This window comes from Polypterus senegalus, chromosome 13 (assembly GCF_016835505.1).
Source record: "Polypterus senegalus isolate Bchr_013 chromosome 13, ASM1683550v1, whole genome shotgun sequence".
NCBI classification, from domain to species: Eukaryota; Metazoa; Chordata; class Cladistia; order Polypteriformes; family Polypteridae; genus Polypterus; species Polypterus senegalus.
The window spans coordinates 155487841-155505044 of NC_053166.1; the positions used below are offsets into that span (position 1 = coordinate 155487841).

Below are 17204 nucleotides of genomic sequence, written 5' to 3' on the forward strand. Positions count from 1 at the left end.
CACCCTTACGTTTTAGTGTGACTCTGTTTGCTAGAAGGGTAGTCAAGTAGCTTTGTTGATTTAATCTGCGTGAGTAGCAAAGAGCAAACCACCTCTAAAATGGCATCGACATCAAATATGAGAGTGAGGCCCCAGCATCAGCTGGCTGTGGTGTTGGACACGTTTGTGTTGCCGATACGCCTTCAGCATCCTTCGTCTGGGAGGACCACCACTTACGATGACAAGAGGTACAAACCATACTGCGTCACGCTACGACTGCCGCCCACCTGCTGTGCAAAGGCAGCCGGCCCACCGTGCACTCCTACTGGCAATGGAGAGGTCACTGCCACAAGAGAAGCCGAACATGCGCCAACAGCAACCTTAACACGTACCAACAGATGTTTTATGTTGCTTCATGTGTGAAGCCATTTCAGTCCTCAAAGCTTGTTGCTGCTCTCATCGTGCGTTAGCAGACGTGTCCGACATCGTGGATTTTCTCTTTTCTGTTAAAATGTTTTGGGGACCTGAGCAAATCAACACTCCAGAGACCTTCACCTTTCTTCATTTTCAGATATTGTATGCTGGACACCAGTTGTTTTGGCTCATTTTGTATCTCATTATTGTTTGGCTGCAGGGGTGAAGGGGTCCGAGTCTTCAAGAAGTCAATTCAAATGAATTCAAAAGAAGGTAATTAGCGTCAAGAAGAGGTCACTCATTAAGAAAAAGGATCAGAATGAAAACCTGCAGCCTCGGTGGTCCTCCAGGACCAGAATTGGGGACCCCTGCACTCTATAGAAGTCAGACAGACAGGAATGCACTATTTTAAAGAAATATGGAAAGGCACTATATGAAGATTAGACAGACAGGAAGGCAATATGTAAAAGATGGAGAGATAAGAAGGCACAACATGAAAGAAAGGTAGAGAGAAAGGCACTATATAAAAGTCAGACAGATAGACAGGAAGGCACTATATAAAAGAAAGACAAATAGATGAGGAGGCCATTACATAAAGATAGGTAGGCACTTTATAAAAAACAACAGATAGGGCACTATGTCTAAAAATAGAAGGATGGAGTGACAAACAGTACTTTATTTGGCCCAAGAGAGAACTTTCACATCTTATTTAAGATCAAGAAATGACTGCAACGACTGAGAAAAACCAACAGCAGCAGGTGAACGAAGCATTTCAAGGAAGTGGAGTTCCGATTCCTGGGGCTGCCTACCGATAAGGCGCGACTCACCTTGTGTGCATAACACGGTCCGGCCACACCTTCGACGTGCAAAGTCTCGCAGTCTGCCGACAGATCCGTCAGGGCGTCCTGTAGGAATTGCACAGACGTGTTCAAGCGCTTGCCGGTAGCACACAAGTAAATTGGCCTACAAGGCAAGGACTGTAAGAGCAGCAAAGCTGCAAAGCCTAAGTGACTAAGCTGACTACCTGAACTCGCACCCCCAACGTGGGGGGCACTTACCCGCAGCGACAGGGTCCCTCTCACGGCTACCAGCACCGCCTCCTTCTGGTGATCCAGTGCCACGAAGAAGGGAATCTCGTAGATCTGTGAGGGAAAACAATTTAGTTAGCTGCATTTGGCAGAATGGCCCGACACGGCTCAACGCCCCCACGAGCATCGGGTACCAAACAATTCATTCATAACCTCACAGCTGGCACAAGGTGAAAGTGTTTCCTCCGTGTGTACTGCTCTGATTTTTTACAGAAGTATTACAAATATTTCAGCAAACAAAGTATGCATCTTGCCCAGTGGGATAACTTCACATGTGGATTATGAGACACGAGTCACAGGAGGTCTTTTCTTACGGACGTTTTGATTTTGTTTGCTGTTGTCCAGCATTGGCCACCATAGACACCTCCATTCTGGAGGACTTCAAAGTCACAAATGTGACTCCAGATTTCAAGAAAGGAGACAAAACGGATCTGGAGATTACAGACCAGCAAGTCTTACTTCTGTACCATGCAAAAATATGGAAACTATCATAAGAAATAAATTAGAAAAGTGCCAGCATGAAAATAATATCTAACATATGAAGTTCAATGAGGTTGGGTGGGTGTGTTTCTGTGGTTGCTCTTTATATAATTCCAATAAACTTTGGCACAAATATCCCAGTTTGTCAAGAGGAGACACCAGGCTGCTTTAGGACCCCAAATTCTGACCCTGGTGGTACTGGGTTTGGGGTTTCCTTTTTACAACAGTGAGTTTTAAAGATGGCGCCTTTTCCTAAATTTGAAGCTCTGAAATACAGTGCTGTGGAAACGTATTTGCCCCCTTCCCGATTTCCTCTTTTTCATTAACACTTGCTTGGCATGGTGGCGCAGTGGGTAGCGCTGCTGCCTCGCAGTAAGGAGACCTGTGGGTTCGCTTCCCGGGTGGAGTTTGCATGTTCTGCCCGTGTCTGTGTGGGTTTCCTCCCACAGTCTAAAGACATGCAGGTCAGGTGCATTGGCAATCCTAAGATTGTGTGTGTTTGCTGGCGCCCTGCCCGGGGTTCGTTTCCTGCCTTGCGCCCTGTGTTGGCTGGGATTGGCACCAGCAGACCCCCTGTGACCCTGTAGTTAGGCTATAGCGGGGTGGATAATGGATTGATGGATAACATGCAGTTTTTAGAAGATTTGATTTATTAAAGGAAAAAAAGACTTCACCAACACCTACGTCATCCATGTACAAAAGTAACTGGCCACCTAAACTTAATACTTGATGCGCCATCTTTAGCAGCAACAGCTGCAATCAAACAGTTCCGGTAACAGGAGGTAAAGCCTTTAGTATTTAGAGCTTGCTTTCTTACTCTTTCCTGCCGAATTTATTTTAGTGACTTTCTTTCTCGGGTCTTCTGGATTTTCTTTGAGGCACGGGGGGCTGCTTGTTGAGACCTTGTAGCCGACTTCGCGTTTCTGGAAAGTTCCGATGGAAGTGATGTGTGGATTCAGTACGGCTGGCGGCTTGAGTGTGTCTAGTCGGATTTAATCCATTACTTAAACTTAGTTAAGTTGAGTGACTAAGGGGGCAATTACTTTTTCACATGGGTGAAAGCCGTGATTTTGTCTTTCAATAACTCAATTCATCTTTGGGGAAGAAAAAGTGAATTGTGCTTACTGAGGTTGTCTTTTGTATTCTACTAAATATATTTGTAGATCAGAAACAGTGAAGCATTGGAAGCAAGCAACAATAGAGGAAATCCGGAAGGGGGCAAATACTTTTTCACAACACTGTTCATTAAACAGACGCAGCTTCACTACACCCCCACCTTACTTCTGAAGGCCATGAGGATCTACAGCACCCCTCCATTGTCTGAGCTCTTGTCAATTCAAATGTCCGTTACCTGCACGCTCCCGCCCTTACCTTGTTGTGGAAGCTGATGTAAATGAAGTCCCTGTACTGCAGGCCGGTGGTATACAGCATGGACGTGAAGTGACATCCCAGGTGGTCACCTCCCACAATGTCATACTCCAGGGAACGCCTCCTGCAGCTGAAGAGGAGATGTGGACAAGTGAAACCAGATGAAGCCTTCCAACTCTACAGTTGACCCCTTAATGCCTAGCAAACTTTGGGGGTACACCTGATAATCCCAAACCAGCAATAGCAGCCCGCCCACCAATCAAAGCTCTGACTTTCAGCTCATTGTGTGCGGGCAAAGGAAATTTTGCCTCTACGGTGCAAATTCAGGAGTGCTCGAGCTCCGGCCTCCCCATAGCAACGAAAGGTGGACAACAAAGAGAAGCCATCAGAGCTTGTTTAGGACAAAGGCAGTGAGTCTCTGGAATGCGACTCCCTGGAAACGGGACTGGCGTTTGTACCTGAGGCACTCGGCAACAGCCCCGCGTTTAATGAACCGAGCGACATTAGGTGGCTTTTTATGTCACCTGCTAAAAGGAGACACGTAGGACAGTCCTCAGGTTTTCACTCAATCACTGGAGGGCTTCTCAAGTGTTCATCTTGATGCTCTGAAAGATCACCTCACCCTGCAAGACTACACTCGGTGAAACAAAAACACACACACACACACACACACACACACACACACACACACTCACTCACCAGTCTCCGCTCAGCTTACACACTCCAGTCAGAGGCCGGCTGAAGACAAACATGGGCCAACCATAGGCAGCCACAGCAAATCGCATGTAGTGTGCCGAGCGCTCAATCTCCAAGTCCAGGTCTTCACTCTGTGAGGGCGAGAGGGAGAAAGAGAGAGATGGTGAGGATCGTCTGATTGAAAGAAAAAGTCGATACGAGATCACTACCATACCCTGAAGCCGAGGGCGGACACGACAGGCATCTGTCGGACAAAGCCGACCCCCTCCGTAAATACAAGGCACTCGACTTTCTTTTGAAAATTTGGGCCGATAAGAGCAGCATACATCCGGTCAAACTCCAGTTAATGGAATTTACAAAAGAAGGGCAAGCTCTCTAATACGGGGTAGCGTGTCAAAGGCGAGAGACCACCCAGGGCCCCACTGTCTCCATGTTACATAGATGGGCCAGACGTCAAATCGGGGAATTCCGTGCAGTGACGCTCACAGGAAGGGGCGCTATAACGGATGTTTTTAAGGTATCAATAAGGTCCTAATACGATAAGAGGGCATTTGTGCCAATGAGTGGAAAAGGGGCAGGGGCTTGAGCCGCCATAGCCATCCCTTTGAGTCAGTAAGTAGCATCTGAAAAAATGTTAGCTTCTGCTGCAACAGCAATGATGTCACATTATACAGTGGCAGGCACTCTGTGGCTCTGCTGCCTCCTCTCCCCTCAGTGATTCCGGGTGAGCCCCCAAAATGGCACGGCACCCACCTGTTAGATGTTCACCTTGCCAAAGTCCCTTTTTAGAACGGAGATGGTGTAAAGTAATTCTCACCGGGGGACCTTTAATTTTAGATCCGTCCGAATCCCTCGCATCAGTAACTTTTTATGGACTACGTGTTCATGTCTCCGTAAAGATGGAGCTTTTTACCTTCTGCAATAAGGTTGTTAAAAAAAAAAAATGATCCCAGGCTAGACTTGTCCTGTGCAAATCGACATGTCAGTAAAACTGTCACTTTAAAATTAGAGGCCTTCTGGTAAGAATTACTTTACCAAATACCTGAAGCGAAGAAGAAGAAACAAAACAAGAACTGCTGGTACTCCTTGTTGTGTGTGCTGAATAACGGGGCTTGGGGGTACCCCTCAGAAGAGTGAAGGTGTGCTGTCATACACAATTTATTGTGAAAAGCGAGTTAGGGGATGGGGTGTCCCTGTTGCTGGTGTGAACGGACATACTGTTGTACATTTGTGTTGCTATGTGATCCGTGTGTAGACATTATCTGCTGGCATCCATAAGGCAAGAACGAGTACCGGCCCACTTCCAGCTGCGACTTACCTTGTGGTGTAAAACTAATCGTGTCTGAATCAGGCTTTAATAGTGGGACTAGAATTTAGGGCCTAAAGGCCGATTTATACTTCTGCATCAAGCTACGCTCCGGTCTGACACACACCTCCTCAAAAATGTGACTACGTGGCGAGTCAGCATGAACTCTACAACTCTGACTGGCCGGTTTAGTAACTACATGTTTCCGGAATCGCATTTCTGCTCATCTATTTCGATGTAAACATGGAGCAGATGAAGAAATGTAGAAGTTAGAAAACATACACATTTATATACTGCTCAAAAAAATTAAAGGACCACTTTTTAATCTGAGAATAGCATCAAGTCCATTAAACGTCTGGGCTATTGATCTGGTCAGTTTAGTAGCAGAGGGGCTTGTTAATCAGTTTCTGCTGCTTTGGTGCACTAGAGGGGCAACACTGAGACGACCCCTAAAACAGAAATGAATGGTTTAACAGGTGGAAAGGGGCCACCGACGTTTTTTCCACCTCATCCGTTTTGTCACCCATTTTGCATTTGGTTACGCTCAGTGTCACTACTGGTAGCATGAGGACCCTACAGAGACGACACAGGTAGTCCAACATCTCCAGGATGGCATATCAATACATGCCATTGCCAGAAGGTACATGGAGGCATGGAAGAGATTCCAGGAAACAGGCGGTTACTCTAGGAGAGCTGCACAGGGCCCTCCGTAGAAGGTCCTTAACCCATCCGCAGTACCCACCTGTATCTGCTCCTTTGGGCAAGGAGGAACAGAATGAGAACTGCCAGAGCCTACAAAATGACCTCCAGCAGGCAGGCCACTGGTGTGAATGTCTCTGACCAAACAACCAGAAACAGACTTCATGAGGGTGGCCCAAGGGCCAGAGGTTCTCTAGTGGGCACCGTGGTGCTCGATTAGCATTTGCCAGCCAATACCAGAATTGGCAGGTCCACCACTGGAGCCTTGTCCTTTTCACAGATGACAGCAGGTTCACCCTGAGCACATCCGACAGACGTGAGAGAAGCCGTGGAGAACGTTATGCTGCCTGTAACATCGTTCAGCCTGACCGGTTTGGTGGTGGGTCAGTGATGGTATATCTGGGGAGGCATATCCATGGAGAGACGCACAGACCTCTACAGGCTAGACAACGGCACCTCGACTGCCATTAGGTATCAGGATGAAATCCTTGGACCCATTGTCAGACCCTATGCTGGTGCACTGGCTCCTGGGTTCCTCCTGGTGAACGACAATGTCCGGACTCAGGTGGCAAGAGTATGCAGGCACTTCCTGGAGGATGAAGGCATGATACCATTGACTGGCCCCCACACTCACCTGACCTCAATCCCATAGAGTACCTCTGGGTGAGACATAATGTTTCAGTCCATCTGATGCCACCAGGTTTCAGTCCTTGCAGTCAACTATCAGCCATGACAGTTTTAAATTCTTTCCCTTTGGGCCAGGCGCTTACCGGGTAGCTGAGCGGAGTGCTGGACACCACCTCGTCCAGATCTCGGCACTGTTCCATCTTGTCTTGCTCCTGATGAATCAGAGAGAGGCCGGCTGCAATGTCACTGGCCACCAGGTCGGTATCCTGCACAGACAGAACATGGACACATACAGTGAGTGGGTGAGAAGGAAAGGCACTCTCTCACTTCTAAGTGTTGGATTGGTACTAAAATTTGGACTTGGGTATCGATACCAGCTTTCCGACTTTAGTACCAGTACCAAAACGGCACTGAAGCAAACAACAGATAACAGCAAACGTGTGCCTCCCTGCCTTGCTAAAAAGCTATGTCTTTACTTTGAATTCTCCAGTGCGTTGCAATTGGCTGTCCCCTGAAGTGGTCTCCAGCACACTGAACAGCTAGAGGGGATGAAGATGGGTTTGTCCACAGAGTACAAAACATGGCTGGGACAGCGCTGGGTTTTCACTGCGTGCTTGTGTCCTCTGTACAATAATTTCATCATTTAGAACGGCTAGGCAAGCATTTTAAGACAAGACAAGTTAGGGACAACTGCGAAATAGGCAGTCAGACTGATGACGTGTCAAACTCATGAAACTGCATCCCCCCTTTTCCTTGTTTGGAAAGGCATAATTCACTGAAGTGGGGACCTGCATGTGAAGAAAGAGTATAAAGCCATGGAACATTGCCCAGCACACCTTTGAAGCCGACGGACTGATAGGAGGTAACGTCATCTGAACTGGAAAATTCTTTCAATGCAACCACGAAAATGGCAGACTCTACACATTGGGCCCCCACTCCCAATTAGGTATGCGACATTGTCACCTACTGACTACAAGAATTTTAATGTGCTGATCAAAAGGGATGCAACAAGCATGAATGTATTTTGGTCGCTGACCACGTGCATGCTGGCGTTCACCCCACTAAAGCTACTGGGGAGCTCCATTTCCTTGTGATTTGTAGGTATTTGAGGATTGCTGAACTGGCGCTGAACAAGGTGGCCACAGGTCACTCTAAACAGACGTTTTCTATTAAATGGTTCCCGAGGCCTTGACTTCTCTAACTGACTGAGGGGAAGGAAACGGCTTTCACAAATGCAGAGGTGACAATGTGTGGCTTTTGTTATGTAGACCTTAATATATTTATTAAATCAACACAGTAAGAATAAGTTCTATATAAAAAAAAGCCTTTTTTTATAAAGTAGATATTCAAGATCACCCTTAGATGCCCACCGAAAAGAAGTCGCTGAAAAGCTGACCGATGTTGGAGAAGGCAGCCCGGTGGTCATCGTCTTGCATGATGCAGCAGCACAGGAGCCGGATGCGGTTCTCCCAGACGCGGGCCGCCAGTGAGCGGGCCGTGTACAGCAGCTGGGCTGAGTCGCTGCTCTCCAGGTTGTGATCCTCACAGACGTTGAGGTATGCTTGCCTCTTTCGGCCCAGTGGGTCAAAGACAATCATGATGGCGACTGCCGTGAAGAAGAGGATGATCCAGCTGCAAAAGCACAAGACTTGATTAAACTTGATGAACTCTTTCAAGGCGGACGGCGACCTAACACGACATACAGGAGTGTCTTCATGCAGCCGCCGGCCGCTACTTGAACGTGTTCAGCACTACGGTCGGCTGATGCTGGTACATCAGTTTCATTTTTGATGTCCAGATCAAAATCAAAGTTGGCTAAGTCGGAGTCCGATTCAGCAATTATATGCAAAACATTTTCCATGGAGGATTTTGCTTTGCGCATTCGCTTCGCTCTCTCACCAGAACTGCCTTTAGCTATGGTGGCCGGTGCCTGCGTGAAGGCCGCTGTGGCAGCTGGGCGTTCCTGCCAGCCAGGACCTCGCAAGTAGCGATGCGAGAACAAAAAAAAACACAAAAATGATCAGGAAATGCACTCAAGTCAAAAGGGGAAGGAAAAACGGGACTAGTTTTAAGTGGAAGTATAACGGTACAACGGTCTTTTAAGTGTTCCTAAGGGTTAGGGACGAGTCTGGCAAATATGCTGGACCGACAATGGTGGCCAAAAAATGTGATCAGAGCTGTGAGGCAGCTGTGCCGCTCAGAAATAAAAGGCTGAATTGAAACATCCACCTCCAAACTTATACACTGGCAACATCGCCAGGTCACAGATAGCAGTTAAGCAGACTGCTGCATTCATTTCAGTGGTCTTTGATCTTGTTGAGAGAACCTGTTCGTGGATTTGTATGCAGAAAGATTCTTTAATACATCCCAAGAATAAAATTATTACTTTGTGTCAGGATTGATTGGTGTTGTTGATGTCGCTATTGCGTCTTTGAGGCAGCACTGTAACCTAAATGAGACTTCCATAATTCAATTCCCATCATTAAAGTTGGCCCCTCCGAAGGGCTAGCTCTCCCAGCTGGACATATTTCAATGTGCCACTCTGGCCAGTTTATTTGATATGTTTTGCACTCATACACATAATCTGTTTGTGAAATATTTTTTCCATACATGACATTTTTTTCCTTGTTATTAACATTGCTTTCTTTTCCTTTTTATTTTCCGCCCAGAGTTATACTCTGCCAAAAGGAATGGAAGGTGTCATTTTCAAATAGATGGGTGCTGTCCTTCTGTTTCCAAATCTGCACTCCAGCTGCCCCGGTCACAAAGGTTACTCACCTGGCTATTACTGCTACGATCACAGCTCTGACGACGGACACCTCACAGCCCAGGCTGGTGTCAGAAACCCACATGGCACCCAGGCAGGCCCAGACTAGCTCTGGGACGTAAAGGATGGTCCGGATGTAAATGAGAGTTGGGATAGACCTCCGGGGGCCAGGGTTTGTGATTGTACCTGGAAGAACAAGAAGAAATGTTTCTCTTCAAACCAAACTGGGGAGGAGGAGAAGGAAGAGGCTCGTGACAGGAGATGCTCCACCATCTTAAAGTTTCACTATTAAATCTGAACATTACAAAGCAAACTGCACACAAGAGGGGGACAGGAGTATAAAAAAAAGAATCAGGAAATTCCACTAGGGCCGTAAGCAAGTCACACAATTTAACCCCAACAAATCACTAGACTTAAACCAGTGGCACAGTACACAGCTTCTAATTGGAGGGGTTGCTGACCTGGTCACTGAAGTACATCAGGATTACACAACTAGATAGCACAAGGGATGAAAAATTAGTCGACTCTGTCATGACTTTCAAGCAGTGGTTCACCTTTTGCTGACAGCCAATAACTTGCTGCCTGAAAGAGACGGTGCCCATGTAAAGGGTTTATGGGTATGGCGAGTTCTGCCACAACCTCTGCGATTTTTTTCTCCATTCTTTGGTATGTAAAAACAGGATTAAATCGGACCAACTGGACTACTCCTTTTGTTCAAGAGGCCTAAAACTTCCACATTACTTATTCTTCATTGCTGCCATCTATGAATTGTACTTCTACTCACTGGCTGTCACCTCTTATTAAACCGGTTTGGTTTTGTTGGGGTGAGACGTCGATTGGTTGGAAGAAGTCGCTGGATATGCCAGACTATGCAACTGGCAGTCACATAAGCGTGGAGCGACTGGCCACGACTCGCATAGTAAATGAAATCTATGACTGAAAATCTCTGAAAAAGTCACGTAGTGCGTCAGGGCATTTAAATGAATTCAAGTATGAAACCTTCATTTGGAGGGGAAAGCTGGATTTGCCAGTCAGGGATTTCAATTAGTAAGGTTTGCCTCCACTTGTTCATATGTGCCTCTAAGAGTCATGGCCTCCTGTCTGTTACGTAATAATTTGTACTTGTGTGTATTTTATGATTTGCTTTCAGTTTTCAATGACTGCTTTCAATTATTATTTTTTTTAATTTAAATTATTACTCTTGATTGCGTTTACAATTAGTTAATTACGTACGGCCTCTTATAGCTTATATACTGTGTGAGTGGAGCCCCAGGAGGCAGGGCCTCTCTAACCCTTTTTATGCCAGTGAAGAGTAGGAGAGTTTGAGAGTATTACAGTTTTCTTGATTTGTTTTGCTTCTGTTCCTGGTTTTCTATTTTGGATTGTGGTTTTGGACTTGCTTGCTGCAGGGGTGCCTTTTCAGTATTTTTGTGCCATTTTTTTTTTCCTCTTTTGAGCAATTTTCCTCATAATATCCTTTTATTTATAAAGATTCTTTGTTTAGGCCTTTTGTGCACAAACTAGGGGTTTATGGTCATCCTCCTCCTTGTGGGGCTTTTGCTTTATTCTAGGAGCTCCCCATATTTGGGGCCTGCTAACTGTTGACTGGATTTAGGATGAATCTCCTCAGGCATAGTAGCCCTTCCGTTAGGAGGCCTCACACCCGTTTGTTATGTTTGGGACTCCATCTCAATGCCGTGTAGGCCTGGGTCTGTATCTTGTGCCCAAATTTTGCTCAGATAAGCTTCTGGCCCTCAAAATCCTCACGAAATACAATTACACCATAATAAAAATTTTTTGAAAGAGGCATGGGATACCAAACTCCACAACGGTGGCAGGTCAGGGCTAATTTCAGTGCTAGCGTGGTAGACCGTAGAACTTTAGAGACCTTCAAATCGAAGAATTAAGTGGCTAGGACTGGTGAGCTTTGTTGGGCAGAATGGTCTGTTCTTGTCTAAATTCTGTTAATGTTCAAAGAAATAAAAGTGATTTCAGGTAAAAGATACATGGATAAAAACAACAGGCCTCTCACCTTGCATGCTGACATAAATGATTGCCAGAAGCGTGAAGATGATCAGCGCCAAGAGGGACAGGAGGACAATCAGGTAGCTGTGCAGGACCCCACCGCCAATGCAGTCAAACTGCCCCTTGTGCATGGAGTACAGCACAAGGATCAAAATCCACCTGCAAAAAAAAAACAAGAACAGCATGGCTATTATATGGCGTTGAACTAAGAGACGAAATAACATTAACTGCTAAGTTTGGAATTTGCCATTTTATTCAATTCAGTAAAATTAAGCCCATCCATCCTTTATTAATGCCCAAGGGGAAATTCCCATACTCCAGCAGCAGCATAATGATAAAGAACAATTTTAAATTAAAGAGTGATAACAATGAAGGTATAACAGACAATAACTTTGTATAATGTTAACGTTTACCCCCCCGGGTGGAATTAAAGAGTCACATAGTGTGGGGTCTCCTCAGTCTGTCAGTGGAGCAGGATGGTGACAGCAGTCTGTCGCTGAAGCTGCTCCTCTGCTTGGAGATGATCCTGTTCAGTGGATTCTCCATGATTGACAGGAGTCTGCTCAGCGCCCGTCGCTCTGCCACGGATGTCAAACTGTCCAGCTCCGTGCCTACAATAGAGCCTGCCTTCCTCACCAGTTTGTCCCTCTTCTTTATGCTGCCTCTCCAGCACACCACCGCGTAGAAGAGGGCGCTCGCCACAACTATCTGGTAGAACATCTGCAGCATCTTATTGCAGATGTTGAAGGATGCCAGCCTTCTAATGAAGTATAGTCGGCTCTGTCCTCTCTTGCACAGAGCATCAGTATTGGCAGTCCAGTCCAGTTTATCATCCAGCTGCACTCCCAAGTATTTATAGGTCTGCACCCTCTGCACAGTCACCTCTGATGATCACGGGGTCCATGAGGGCCCTGGTCCTCCTAAAATCCACCACCAGCTCCTTGGTCTTGCTGGTGTTCAGGTGTAAGTGGTTTGAGTCGCACCATTTAACAAAGTCCTTGATTAGGCTCCTATTTGAGTTGCAGGTTTTTGGCACCGGTTTGTGCAAATGCTGACACAAAATATCACCTTCTCAAATCTGTGTAACCCAGTTCAGGATTATGGGGTGCTAGAACCTAAGTGGGCAGCACTGGGCACAAGGTAAAAACTACCAGTCTGTCACAAGGCCTGCTCACACTTACGCAGGGCCAATTAGGAATTCCCAATTAACCAAATTTGTGTTTAAAAAGTTAAAGCAAATTGGAAGGGAATAACGTGTATAAGCTTATTAGTGGGGATGAAAATGACACACAACTGACTAACGAGCCGGGTATCAATTGATTTTCATTTTGTGTGGTACCACGAGCCACTACAAGGTGCTTTATGCAGCAAGTTAAAATTACAAAGCTGCTGCAAGTCCATGTGTATTAAAGTGGCAATACGAGTCAGAAAATGAACACCACACTAATGAAGATTAGGGGCAGTTAAACCTCGTGTCACCTTCACTTAGTTTATCCTGGCTGTTGTCACAGTGGCAGCATATTGAGCTCGACAGACCAGGCCATGCTGTTGTCAGCAACTTCTTAACAGCTCCGCCTGGGCAAATCGCAGACACATCAGAGCCGGCTGACGGACCAAATTCCTCCAAGTGTATCTTGGGTCTTCTCCTGGTGGGCTGTATTTGGTACACCTAATGAGGGAAGTGCCAAGGGGCATCCCAACTACCTGCCCAAACCACCACAACTGGCAGATCCAATATCAAGAACAGTACATGGGGATGTGCGGAGAGAAGTAGATGAATCAGTTAAACCTCATTAAGCTGTAGGACGCTAGCCTCCATTTGAGCGTCACGATTGGGTGGTCAGAACTGACTGAGCAGCACAGTAGAGAGTTCGAAGAGTGAAAACCAGACTTGTCATTGAAAACTACAAGAGTCCAAATAGCTTAGCTGGCTCATGAGTAGCACAGAGATAAGCTGCTAGTGGCAGTCAAGAGTGTTTTCTAGAAGGTTCCATATTTGATCAGTGGCCACTGCAGCTAAGCCAGCAGAGACAAAATATGGTCAATGTTCACATGATAAACAAGACAAACAGAACATCGTTAAAACCTGCTTAATCGAATTTAGGGTCGAGGAGGGGAAGAGGCTATAATGGCAGCACTGACCAGGAAACTACCAATGACGGGCACCAGGCCTACATAGGGCCCACTCATGCCCTTGCAAAAGACCAGCATTTTGGAATGGGAGTGGTGTAGTTTGTTATCAGTATGGGAGGAAAGACAACCCTGTGTGTGTGTGTGTGTGTGTGTGTGTGTATACAGGTGCCGGTCATAAAATGAGAATATCATGACAAAATTGATTTATTTCAGTAATTCCATTCAAAAAGTGAAACTTGTACATTAGATTCATTCATTACCCACAGACTGATGTATTTCAAATGTTTATTTCTTTTAATTTTGACGATTATAACTGACAACTAATGAAAGTCTCAAATTCAGTATCTCAGAAAATTCGAATATTGTGAACAGGTTCAATATTGAAGACACCTGGTGCCGCACTCTAATCAGCTAATTAACCCAAAAGCCTTTAAATGGTCTCTCAGTTGAGTTCTGTAGGCTACACAATCACGAAGAAGACTGCTGACTTGACAGTTGTCCAAAAGACGACCATTGACACCTTGCACAAGGAGGGCAAGACACAAAAGGTCATTGCTAAAGAGGCTGGCTGTTCACAGAGCTCTGTGTCCAAGCACATTAATAGAGAGAGAGGCGAAGGGAAGGACAAGATGTGGTAGAAAAAAGTGTACAAGCAATAGGGATAACCGCTTGTACCTTGGAGAGGATTGTGACACAAAACTGTGGTGGAGATTCACAAAGAGTGGACTGCAGCTGGGGTCAGTGCTTCAAGAACCTCCACGCACAGACGTATGCAAGACATGGGCTTCAGCTGTCACATTCCTTGTGTCAAGCCACTCTTGAACAAGAGACGGCGTCAGAAGCGTCTCGACTGGACTGCTGCTGAGTGGTCCAAAGTTATGATCTCTGATGAAAGTAAATTTTGCATTTCCTTTGGAAGTCAAGGTCCCAGAGTCTGGAGGAAGAGAGGAGAGGCACAGAATCCACGTTGCTTGAGGTACAGTGTAAAGTTTCCACAGTCAGTGATGGTTTGGGGTGCCAAGTCATCTGCTGGTGTTGGTCCATTGTGTTTTCTGAGGTCCAAGGTCAACACAGCCGTCTACCAGGAAGTTTTAGAGCACTTCATGCTGCTGACGAACTTTATGGAGATGCAGATTTCATTTTCCAACAGGACCTGGCACCTGCACAAAGTGCCAAAACTACCAGTACCTGGTTTAAGGACCATGGTATCCCTGTTCTTGATTGGACAGAAAACTCGCCTGACCTTAACCCCATAGAAAATGTATGGGGTATTGTGAAGAGGAAGATGCAATACGCCAGACCCAACAATTCAGAAGAGCTGAAGGCCACCATCAGAGCAACATGGGCTCTCATAACACCTGAGCAGTGCCACAGACTGATCGACTCCATGCCACGCCGCATTGCTGCAGTAATCCAGGCCAAAGGAGCCCCAACTAAATATCGAGTGCTGTACCTGCTCATACTGTTCATACCTTTCAGTTGGCCAACATTTCTAAAAATCCTTTTTTTTTTTGCATTGGTCTTAATTGATATTCTAATTTTCCGAGATACTGAATTTGGGACTTTCATTAGTTGTCAGTTATAATCATCAAAATTAAAAGAAATAAACATTTGAAATACATCAGTCTGTGAGTAATGAATGAATCTATTATACAAGTTTCACTTTTTGAATGGAATTACTGAAATAAATCAACTTTGTCACGATATTCTAATTTTATGGCCGGCACCTGTATATGTGTGCGCGTGTTGGGGGTGTTTGATATATTTATCTGTGTTTCATGAGCTTCTGTGAAGTCTTAAATTTTCCCATAAAGTATTACCTATTGTGGGTGCTGTCGCTAGCGGATGCAGTCGTTCATCAGAAACTCCCTCTTAAAACAGTATTTCAATGGGAAACAAACACACTCTTACACCTCATCTTTGAGGGATCAGCTGCAGGCTTGCACGTCACGCGTGTCTTAGAACATGTAAAAGAGTGAGCGGCAGCCATCCGGAGGTCTCACTCTCCTGTCTCTCTCTTCCTCCCAGACTCCCTCTGCTCCGGCGGCTGCTTCCAAACCACTGTACCCCCTGGATGAGAAAGACTTTGTATTCTTTTGATCAGGAATCGGGGCCAAGGTGTCAAGTTTGAAAACTGTTCCTTGTGTGGCCAGATCACTTGTGAAAGAGACTTGTGTTTGCATCTGCCAGAAGAGCAATAAAGTTTCTACTCCTTGGAAATCCTACTGTACTCTCCTGTGCAACACCCCACTTCTGGTACCACTTGTCAAGCTTGGGTCACAAAGTTGCCTCCTGATCAAAAGAACACAAAGTCTTCCTCATCAATGGGGTACAGCAACTCGGAAGCAGCAGCCGGAGCAGAGGGAGTCTGGGGGAAAGAGACAGGAGAGCGAGACCTTAGGACGGCTTCAGCACATTCTTTTAAATGTTCGAGGAGCACGTTGTGCAGCAAGCCTGCAGCTTATCCTGCAAAAAGGAGGTGTAAGAGTATGTTTCTTTCCCATTGAAATACTGTTCAAGAGGGAGCTTCTGAAGAGCGGCCGCATCCACTTGCGACAGCGCAAACACTATCTGTAAAGCAGGACGTGCGCCAGCAGTCTACGAGAAACACAAGGAGAGGGCAGTTGGATCAATCGTCTTGCATGCCGGCGTAAACGATATAAGGCACCGACAATCAGAAATCCTGAAGGCTGACTTCGCAGCTCTGATTAGAGACACGAAGGAGAGGACCCCATCGGCAAAGATCTTCGTCTTCGGGTCCACTACCTCTCGTCAGACGATCCAACGAGTACTACAGTCGTCTGCTAGGGTTGAACAACTGGCTACAGGGTTTCTGCAAGAAGAAGGATGTCGGCTTCATCAACAATTGGAATCTCTTTTTGGAAAGGCCGCGTCTCTTCAAGCGTGATGGCCTGCATCCGAACAGTTTCGGTGCCCGGGTCCTCTCCGAAAACATATCGAAGGTAATTCGTTTTTCTTGACTATCTATCTCTGCTCTTAACCCCTTCCGAAATAATACTGCTGTGCCAGGACATGATGAATGTTTAATAGAGTCTTCCGTTAAAGTTCACACCATTAATACTGTAATAAGCAATCTCAATGCACGTAGAAAACCTAGGAAATACGGCATAAACTCCAATAATCTAATTAAAATCACTATTTTAGAGGAACAATGTATTAAAACTATAAAACAGATCGCAGATTAAACAAAAATATACACAGAGCGGCGCTAATAATAATAATCTAGTTCCTATTCCAAATAACAATAACGCACATAGTACTCATCTCTGCACCTCCGAAACATTAAATATGGCACTATTAAATGTCAGAGCTTTAACTAACAAAACGTTTTTATCAACGATCTTATTAGTGATAAAAATAGATCTTATTGCACTAAATGAAACATGGCTGAATTCAGATGCGCGTCAGTTTTAATCGAATCTGCCTCCGGATTACAGTTTTACTCATTCAAACCGCCAGGGAAAGGGGCGGATTGGCTAACATTTACTCGAGCGATTAAAATGTAAAGATGTCAGTTTTGGTAAGTTCAAGTCCTTTGAGTATCTCGCCGTTGTTATTCATGGAGATTCTCAAGTTCTAATACTATCCGTGTATAGACCTC

General features: G+C 45.6%; 1 protein-coding gene across 1 annotated transcript in view; it reads right to left on the bottom strand.

The window, feature by feature from the left end:
• daglb (diacylglycerol lipase, beta) overlaps window positions 1–17204 on the bottom strand; it is a 39582-nt gene that overhangs the window by 8187 nt on the left and 14191 nt on the right. The window contains exons 2-9 of the mRNA XM_039774417.1: window positions 11457–11608; window positions 9436–9610; window positions 8028–8289; window positions 6801–6923; window positions 4029–4156; window positions 3333–3459; window positions 1452–1535; window positions 1221–1298 (exon numbers count right to left, since the gene is read on the bottom strand). Coding sequence (XP_039630351.1) covers window positions 1221–1298; window positions 1452–1535; window positions 3333–3459; window positions 4029–4156; window positions 6801–6923; window positions 8028–8289; window positions 9436–9610; window positions 11457–11608 — 1129 coding nt within the window. The remainder of the gene's footprint in view (window positions 1–1220; window positions 1299–1451; window positions 1536–3332; window positions 3460–4028; window positions 4157–6800; window positions 6924–8027; window positions 8290–9435; window positions 9611–11456; window positions 11609–17204) is intronic.